This window comes from Tetrao urogallus (assembly GCF_951394365.1).
Source record: "Tetrao urogallus genome assembly, chromosome: 2".
Lineage (NCBI taxonomy): Eukaryota > Metazoa > Chordata > Aves > Galliformes > Phasianidae > Tetrao > Tetrao urogallus.
The window spans coordinates 87226661-87237080 of NC_136814.1; the positions used below are offsets into that span (position 1 = coordinate 87226661).

At 43.4% G+C, this 10420-nt stretch overlaps 1 protein-coding gene across 1 annotated transcript; it reads left to right on the forward strand.

Annotated features, from left to right (window-relative positions):
- Positions 1–4174: 4174 nt before the first annotated feature.
- LOC306958786 (glutathione S-transferase) lies at positions 4175–9165 on the forward strand (the record flags this gene model as incomplete). Its single annotated transcript, XM_079550375.1, has 6 exons — positions 4175–4261; positions 5273–5324; positions 6454–6586; positions 7160–7301; positions 8206–8337; positions 9046–9165. The coding sequence occupies 6 exons, from the start codon at positions 4175–4177 to the stop codon at positions 9163–9165; spliced, it is 666 nt and encodes a 221-aa protein (XP_079406501.1).
- Positions 9166–10420: the final 1255 nt, after the last annotated feature.

Consider the following 10420-nt stretch of genomic DNA (forward strand, 5'->3'; position numbering starts at 1 on the left):
TTTTTGCAGTACTTCTCCATCTGAAGCCAAGTCTATGCCTAAGTACATCTGTAACACAGTGAGTGCTAGCAAATTCTTTATTCACATGCATCTTTATACTCCAGGCATAAATAGAACTGAAGTAGAAAATACCCTTGCATGAGTTATTCCTGTGTGTGAGGTGGAGAGATCCTGTAAATATTATTACAGTTGTAAAATTCTAAAAATAAAAAACACATCCCTCAATGTTATCAAGATTGTAGGCAAGCTAAACAAGACAGCTGATTTTCTGAAAATAGATGTGCTGGAAATACTCTAGCACATCCTATTTGCAATTCAACTGTGTAGAGATACAGAGTGTTAATGACAAGTGCATCTCCTGAAGAATGAAACTGTATGGGACAGGAGATGCATAGGCACAGAGAGCACCAGCACTTTAACAAGCCATACTGATGGTCCAAGCTCCATGCAGTATGAGAGAGAAAGCAGCAAATGCAGACTTACTGTACTTGGTGCAAAAGTCTTTGTTTTTCCATGCCCACCTTGAGTTTCAAAGCAGAAGTTTGTATTGCCCATCAGTTCTCCACTTTTCATCCTTTCACCTCCTGACTGTTGAGAGAAAAAGTAACAATCATGTGGCTGACATCTCTCCCTCTAGGGTAGTGAGTATATAACAGAATGGGAGCAAACTAGAGGGAATGTGAAGAAAATCTCAAAGCAGGGGATGTGCTTCTGAGGAGAGAGTCGTGATGTGAATGTGCAGAGAGAGCTTTAAAGGCAACAGTGAGCAGGTAACTCCCTGGAGCTATGATACTGATAACTGCAGGGCTATGTTGTGCAAACTTATCCTTGAGTGTAAAAGATTGTTTCGTTAATACCTACCCAGCTGGATTATGAAGGTGGAAGTCATGAGAAATATGTTGTGGGATTGAATGTGTGAGTTGCATTTTAGGTGTGCTGAACACATGGAGTGACAGTTCAGAAAATCCAAGAAGTCCCCAGGTGGTTTGAATGATACAGAACACCAGATGTGTGCTTTGTGTGTGCAACAAGGCAGGGCCGGGCATATCCCTGCAGGTCTCCTTAGTCACAGCTGAAGCTCCCTTCCCTACATTCCCTCCTCCTCCTATCAATACAGTAACACAGTGCAGTTTGTGCATGCACCAGTTTCCCTTACATTTTAAAGACTGGCTTGGATTTTTGAGCATAGCTCCAGCCATTCCAAGCCAAGGGAATTCTGATACATTTTATGGGAGAGGAAAACTGACAAGGTTTGATGATGCAGAACATTCTTATGCTTGCTCAGGAGATCAGTATCGTATATGAGAAACCAGTTATTACATAGATCTGTGTTATTATTTTAAAGGAAGACCCCAGATGGGAACGGGGTGGTGGCCAGCAGCAGCACCAGTGCTGAATATTCTCTCTGTTAAGTTATTAAGGTATATATTAGAGATTTCCCCTAGCTTTTCCACCTGATTGTTCATCTGAAGAGAGAAGTACTTAAAAATCAGATGCCTTCACACATGACAGATTTTGACCTTTTGAGTGCCTACTGCTGTCTTTGTTTGGGATATCAGCTGTGGTTTCAGTGTTTTTCAGAGGGATTTGTCCTGCCTGGATTTAGATCTATTTAAAGGAGATCACATGGCTGGACTGGATGTAGATGTCTACAAACTCAGGTGAAATGAGTTTTACCCAAGCTGTCTACACTGGGATTAACTTCCATGCTCAAATTCTTACCTTTCAGTTCTTTGATACAGTGAAGGTGAAGTCCCGGTAGGTGCAGTTCCTGGACATTCTAGGATATTTCCTAGAGTTCTGGACTTTTTAAAGGCAAGGATTGAAAATGATTAACAGTCTACCGGATAGTGAGTTAATACGTATATCACTTGGAAAGTAATGCCTCCCATTCATTAAGAAGGAAACTACCACTGATACAAGGTGCACAATAACACTTACTGATAGAACAAATTCTCAACTACAAAACAAGATTTTTCAACGTAGTCACCTCCATTAGCTATGCATTTTGCCAGTGATGAACAAGAGCCTGCATGTTGAACTCTTAAAATCTGCACCAGAAGAGGTGAACCACTGTCACTGTTGCCACTGCAGGAACACTCCACCCACCTCCTCACTGAGCTGACACACGCAGTTTGATCTCCATAAATGTTCTGCATGTCTTTATGAAGCTCAAGGGTTGCAATTTTTTCCTCAGGGAGGAATTCAATTACACACCTTTGCTTCAAAATGAGCTTTGAGATCAAATGCTATTTTGTCAAAGCAGTGGCAAGAGGCTGGTAGACGTCCAGGGACATGCACCATGGTGTGGACACTCTGGTGTTGGTGGCTGAGCAGCAAATCTATGCTATCCTTCATCATCTATGAGGATCACCTGAAGGAGAGAGCCCAGCTACCGAAGAACTCATTTATTTGACTACATTTCACACTTCCTCTGTGTAATACCAGAAGAATATCCCAGCTCACATTTAGACCTGGAGTGATTATTCAGCAGATTTTCACAGAGTACACGAACCTTGCTTGCACGTGATGACTACATTGCTAACCATGTAGACTAGACAGGAGGACGGGGCAAGGGTGTTCATGCAGTACTGTCTCTTAGGAATCAACACAATTATCTAAAGACAACCGTTCGGAGTTTGCCCTGCTGATACCAACCACTCTCCTTTCACCACATCCTACTGTCATTAGAAGCAATCATTTCGCCGGGTCAAATCCTGGGTAATATCTCTGACAGAAAGTACAAACCACTTCCATGTCCAAGAATGAGATTCAGAAGAAGAAAATGTCCTGAAGGAATATCCCCTGCCTCTACAGGAAGGAAACAAAACTGATGAAGGATTCATGCTGAAATAATTGATAAAATGTGCATGAAAAGGTACAAAACTAGGCACAGTTGTCCTAAATGATGATGACCTCTCACAAGTGTTATGTATGTGCACTGTCAGCACTAGTCAGGAATTAATTTCCTGTAGTTAATAAGTGATTAAAACTAGATGTTTTAGTTGATTAAGAAATAGTGTTACCCAACAGCAGAGATGTATCTGCATTTTGCTTTGTAGGAGGAGCTCCATAAAAAAATCTCCATAACCTCAGGGCAAAGCTGCTGAGAGCTCTGCACGAAGCCCAGTCAGTGCAAGGTAAGATTTTTGACTTCTGAGTATGCAAAGGGAATTAGTGTACTTGATGCTAAAATCTGTGGATGGATTTTGTGAATTAAATACCTTCAGGTGCATTCTTTGCTAACATTCTTTTGTGCATCAGATGATTAATTAATAATTAACTGCTTTGTATGCACTCAGTTTGAAGAGAGATCAGCTTAGATCTCAGAAGTGTGAAGTGGTTCCTGTTTTAGAGACAATGGCATGCTGCTTACAAGGGGGATATGTTTTGTTGTAGCCATTTGCTTTCTGCTGCAGTTCATACTTCAGCTTGTTTGTTGACTTGTTTTTCACAACCGTGACATGAATATAAAGTGGGTGCTGCCTACACTGTTGCTGTTTGCTGTGCACTGGTTCTGAATGGGGCAGGTGCCCACATGCCTGGAGACAATTATTTCTTTAAATCCCAGCATGAGCTGGAGTAGAACTGAGCAGGGATTTCACTTTGTCTCAGTCTGTGGTGACAGCAGCCAAATGATATCAGAGACAAATTCAATTCTGTATTTTCAAGTACTGGCCTAAAGAAAGGAGAGGAATGGGGACTGTTAGATCGATTAGATTAGATCGAGCGTGTGTAAGGAGGGAGGGAAAAATCTTTCCTGTCACTTTACAGTGGAGCCTAATGGCTACCAAAGAAACTACAGCGATTACTACATTTATATTGTGTATGGAGCAATGTGTATTACACAACCAGCTTTTCTGGCAGAGCTGAGCACTTTGATCTAGAAATGGACTTTGTTTTGCACATTCTCTGATATGGGCCAAATTCTTTCAGTACACAGTTCTGCTTAACTAAACTGTGTGTTGAAAATACATTACAAGCTTTCAGTCTATTCTCTCTTATGTCCTCTGATTTGATGAGAGTCCTGCATCATCAGTGATTGGTTTAAAAGAAGACAATTTTGTGCAGAGCTTGAGAACCAGCTGGAGATTCATGAACAGCATTCTGATCCTGCTTGATTTGTGATAGTTCTTCTTTATTATAGGCAGCAGGAAATCAGATATGTGGAAACATGTCTGGGAAGCCAGTTCTGCACTATACTAACGCACGAGGCCGAATGGAACCAATAAGGTGGCTGCTAGCGGCTGCTGGAGTTGAGGTTTGTCTACAGTTGTTCTACTAAAAGCATGTGACAAATACTCACTTACAGTATTCCTTATAAAAAATGCACAGCCATTACAAAACAAAGGATCATCACTTCCTTACCCTTCACAGGAGAAGCAACTTCCTTTTTCATTTCCAACATCATGTGACGAGCACAGTCTTAGCATTTTAAACACGTCTTCCTCGTGATTGCTGAAAGAAATTATTTAAAACTTGGCTTATTGTCCTCTAATCAGAGGAGTCAAGCACTTTACATTCTGAAAGTTCTAAGTTTATCCCTGAGCATACTGTATATTAAAAAACACTTTATTGTTTTAACTTTAATTATTTCTAGATAATAGAGCAGGGAATGTGCATTTTAGGAACTGAACTTTTTGTTTGCTGTTGTGATGGCAACACACCAAAAAGCAATAGTCTTCATCCCTCCTTTTGTCAGCTTGTGGAATAGGAGCTCTAACATGAATCCATCTTTCCAGCATGAATATTCCTATTCTCCTCCCTGCAACATCTCCTGCCAGGGCTCAGAACACAAGCACAGAATCATACAATCATAGGATGGATTTGTTTGGAAGAAACCTTTAAGATTCCTCTGCTACAGGCACAGACACCTCCCTCTAGATCAGGCTGCTCAAAACCCCATCTAGCCCCAGGAAGGGGCATCCACAACCTCTCCGGGTGACCTGCTCCACTGTATCACCACCCTCACACTTTCTTCCTGATCTGTAGTATAGATCTTTTCCAGCATCATGCTTGCTATTTCTTCAGAAGAGAAATTTTGTGCCTTCTCTTTACTTCAGGTTTAGCCAAAATGTGATGGGCACAAAAATACAAATTTGCATGGGAGAGTGATGAGGAGACAATAGGGCAAAGGCAAACTGATTATTCAAATCCTTATTTGGCGTTTCTGAAACAAAATTCCCTCAGCATTGCGTTTTGGGCCCTTGCTGTCTCATGACAAGTTAAAACATGTAGTCAGAAAACAATTTTCCTTCTGTATTCCCTGCAGTTTGAAGAAAGATTTCTGGAAAAAAAGGAAGATCTCCAAAAGTTAAGGACAGGTAAGTTTCCTTTAGCTTTTAATAATCAGATAATAATGACCATTAGAATTGTGTGTTCTAGAACATGACAGGAATCTTATGTCTCTTGAAAAGAAAACCTAGACTGGCTGGTACAGATGGAATCACAGACACGCACTGTAGTAAGCATCACCTCGGGGTCCATCTGGCACAACTCCTGCTCATATACCCAGAGTAGGTCCCCAGGACCACATCGAGGCAGCTTTTGAAGATCTCCAAGGAGGAGACTCCACAGACTCTGGGCAAACTCTGCCAGCACCCCATGACCCACACAGTAACTGTGTTTCCTGGTGTTCAGATGGGAACCCACTTTACTCATTGGCACTTGCCTTATGTCAATATATTATCTGCAGTCAGATCATCTTGAAGCATGAGCACAAACGAAAATATCTTTAATAGCAAAAAGTTTCTGTTTGTGTGCATGCCTGCCTTAGTGTGGCTACAAAGGTGGATGCAGCTGATGGGTTAGCTGTGTCAAGAAATGTGATTCCATGAAGCAAATACAGTTTCTTCCAACAGCTCCCAGCTTGCCTTCTTCCTTCCTAGTGTAAGACTTACACAGACAAGCTGAGATTTACACAGCTACGATCTCACACCAATTGGTATTTGGCTTATGCAGGAATCATGTGAATTGCCAACCATTATTCCCTGCTTCAAGCATGGTTTTGTAGAAAGTCAGTGTAGGAGTCATAAGGATAAAAACTAACATGTATATTAATGTAAAACACTAACAGAAGTCTGGGTTTCCAAAATCCTTACTAAGGTATAACAGAATTTGGTGCCTGATAGGTCAAATCCTTTAGTGTTTAGAATCTGTACTAACCTCAACAAAAATCAACTGAATTAGGGCCACGCAGTTCTGGACTTGTGTTTTTCAGCATATGATTGCTGAAAGATCTGCATTTGGGCACTTCTTCAGATTTGAAGAAACTTCAAGAAACTTTTAATAAGTTATTAGTATATCACTAATGAATGGTCTTGTGGCAAACCATTCCACACCATATTATGAGAGTGAGGAATCAAAAATAAGAATGGTGGTTATTTTCCTATATCCCCACAGATGGTCTTCAGTCACAAACGCTCAGCATCTCCTTGTTGTCTTCTTCCCCAGATGGATCCCTGCTGTTCCAGCAAGTGCCCATGGTGGAGATTGATGGGATGAAGTTGGTGCAGACCAGAGCCATCCTCAACTACATAGCAGGGAAATACAATCTCTACGGGAAAGACCTGAAGGAGAGAGCCCTGTACTGTACCAGTAATACTTTTGTTAGCTCGTAGCTGGTACTGCTTTCCTGTAAACAAAATATGTCGTAACACGGAATATCTCACCTCACATTCAGACTCACAGTGGTTCAGCAAGTTTTTTTATAGCACATGTTGACCATGACTGTGGGTGATGTTTACAGTAGTAACAAAAAGCTAGATAAGGCAGGCAGGATGGCGTAAGGGAATTTATAAAGATCAGAGTTCAACATGGTTATCAGAAAGGAAAAAGCAAAAGCACTGCGGAACCATGGTTTAACCTGAAGTATGTTAAAATGCTTCAACTTAATAAACATAATTCAAGATACCTGTGAGGAATTGTACAGCCCCACTGTTTGATTAAACATAGCTAATGAGAGCTTTGCATCGGTTTGGATACACCCATGTCAATATGCAATTCTGTATTCATATTTGAAAAAACTTAATACGGAGAAGAATTGGCCCTGGTGAAAAATGAAGGAGCACAGCCTTTTACTGATGGGTTTAAGTTTGTTCCTGTTCCAGTATTCTGACCTTCACTATTTGACTTGACCAACTAGATCTGTTCCTTTCAGAATTGACATGTATGTGGAAGCAATGGCAGATCTGTATGAGTTAATCATGATGAACGTTGTCCAACCAGCAGATAAAAAGGGGGAACATCTTGCTAATGCTTTGGACAAGGCTGCAAACAGATATTTCCCAGTCTTCGAGAAGGTGCGTGGCAAAAATTTAGTAGCTTAATTAATATTGTTTTCCTGAAACTTCATTCCTGGTCTACACAATCTTTTTATTCAGACAAAAGGAAAGGAAAAATTCCATGTAAATGCTTTGGCTGTGGTGGGAGTGAGATAAGGCTGGAGACAGAACACCTCAGAGGAGACAGAAGACACTGCAGATCTAGGAGATATGCAGAGCTGCATCAACCCAGGACACACTGAGTTCCACAGATGTCCATGTTTCAGTCTGCATTTGTTTCAGAAAAAAGCCACAGTAGCACTGGGCTCTACCTGAAGCCTCCTCCTGAAGCACAGGACCCTCTGACCAAACATGCATTAGAAGCATTGCAGCACACATACACAAGAAGGATTGCAGGCCCTTTTGTAATTGAAAAAGGAAAAAAAGGGAGATGGTGAGCTGGAAGCAGAGTGTCAAGAAACTGAGGCATGGGCTACATGCAGAGAGCCCCAGTGCAATATTCCCCCAACTGAAGCAGAAACAGGTGAGAAATAAGGGAGCTACCCATCATTTGAAAGAGACCAAGATCTCCTACAATGGCCTGGGCTGAATTCATGTCTCTTGCAAATTCTGTACAGTGCTGGTTGTGTTCTATGATGTGTAGACCAACACTGAGAGAGGAAGTGCTCAATTACAGGGGCTACAGAATGGAAGGCAAGAGGGCTAGTCCTCAGCTGCCAGGAAAAAGAGAAGAAAAGCTGTAGAAGGGAAAGGACAGATGTAGAATGGCTGTGATGACAGAGTGGTGATCTGCTTGCAGTACAGATGTTCTCACTACTTCTTCTTGCTTCAGGGACAATTCCATGAGAGAAAGACTTGAAGTAACATTAAGTGGCATGCCTACATATCACACCTGCTTCTGTTCCCTGTTCCGTGTTTTTAGGTTTTGAAAGACCACGGGCATGACTTTCTTGTTGGCAACAAGTTGAGCAAAGCAGATGTGAGTTTACTGGAAACCATTTTTGTGGTGGAAGAGTGCAAGCCTGATGCACTTGCAAAATTTCCTCTCTTGCAGGTAATTGCATGGACAGTTTTAAAGGAAATAAACCAAAGCAGAACCTCTGATTTAAATTGGTTGAGAAAATGGTGGGAGGTTAAGAAATGAAAAGTCAAATACTCTAAGTGGTACTGGCCAGACTGAAATACTGATAGTTATGGTGGTCTTCTGTCACCTCAGCCACCAGGGTATTGAAATGTATAGTAGGTTGAAGCATAGATTCTTAAGATACCATGATATCTCAAGTTGGAAGGGACCTTTAGATCATTGATTCCAGCTCCTGGCTCCACAGAGGACCACCCAAAATTGAAACTCTGTCTGAGAGCATTGTCATTGAACTCTGGCCTTTTGGGGCGGTGCCCACTGCCCTGGGCAGCCTGTTCCATGTCCATTCTGACCCTTCATCTTCTTGGTAGCCCTCCTTTGGACACTCCCCAGTAGTTTATCATCCTTGTAATATTGCGGCACCCAAACCTGCACACACTGCTGGAGGTGAGGCCACACAGTACCCTTTGGGGAGTCAAGTGCTCCTCTTAGGATCATCTGCAAACCTCCTTTGGATGCATTTGAGTCGTACATCCAGATCATTTATAAACACACTGCAGGACTGGACCTAGAATGGTGCTACTGGGGACCTGCCAGGCTCATGTAAAAAACCTAAAAAACCTCTGTTCTGATAGCTGCCGTTGTTCTTAAGCACAGTGCTATTTCCCTTTTGTTTTGTAGAGTTTTAAAGCAAGAATAAGCAATATCCCCAACATCAAAAAATTCCTGCAGCCTGGCAGCCAGAGGAAACCACCTCTACAGGAAAAAGATATACCAAAGCTGATGGCAATTTTCCAGTGAACATCAACCTAAACTCACCGAAACTCCTTTTTTTTTGTCTTTGTGTTTGCTGATAAGCAAAGTGAAATTAATGAAATTACTGAGAAGGTTTGTGATGTCTCTTTCTTTTGCCTACAGCAAACACTTCCAAAGCAAATCACTCAATTAGGAGGTACACTGGATGAAATTGTCTTAAATACTTAATTTTTCCTCAAATAAAGTCCCACTACTGACGTTACAGTGCGTGCTCAGTGACATCTTGCTGCTCTTCACACATCGGAGGGCTCCCCCGTTCTCTCTTACAGGCGTTCCCCAGAGTTAAATGGGCGAGCTGGCCGCATGAGGGGCAAAAACCCGAAACTCAGCGCTGCGTTTACAAGGCACAGCGCGCACTGACTGCACCGCCGCGCACGGAGGCACCAACTCGGAGCGCCGCCAGTCGGCACCGGCCAGCCCCCAAACCGCCTCGCCCGGGACCGCCCACAGCCAGCACAGCGCGCCGGGGAGGGCCGGGAGGAGCGGGGGTTGGAGCGGGAGTGGGGTGCGCGGTGGCGGCGGCGGCGGCGGAGGTAAAGGAGGCGGCGGAACGGCTGGATTGGCGTCGAGACCCAGTTTGCGGTTCTGCTGTGCAGTCTCGGGCGGTGATTTGCTTTTATAGCCTTTCGGCAGCCTTTTCCAGTTCGAATGGTTGAAGAACAGAACTTTTAGCTCGAATTGCAGTGGAAACAGCCCTCTGGTAAGCAATCGCAGTCACAAGGCCGGGCTGGCTGCGGCAGGGTCTGTGTTCTGAGGTCCTTCTGCCTGAGCAGCCCGTGGGAGTGTGTGCGGGAGCAGAGCATCGCCCCGGGCTGCGACGGCGGACTGAGTACGGGCTCGGAATTTTGCTTCTGTGCTTCTTCCAGGAAGGCCGGTAATAGAATTGTTTTGAACAAAACACACACACAGAAAGAAAGAACCGAGAAGACAGTGCTCACAGCTGTAGCAGTCGCTGTGGTGTGGCAGTGCTGCTCAGGAAAGGTACACGTTTGCTACGCAGATTTGAGTCGATGCTTTCCAAGGAGGTGTGTTGCAGAGCGGTAACAGAATCCGTTCAGCACGGTGCCAGCACAGTAGGTGTTGAGCCCAAAGCCCAGAGCTGGTCCCTCAGCGGTGCCATTGCTGGAAGACAACGTGCCTGTCCTGGAAAGAGCTTGGCAGAACCTGCAGGTTCTGGCCTAAGGGAGATGAACTGTTTGAATTCAGCTTTCCTCTGAACTGAGCTGTTCCTCGGCTTGGT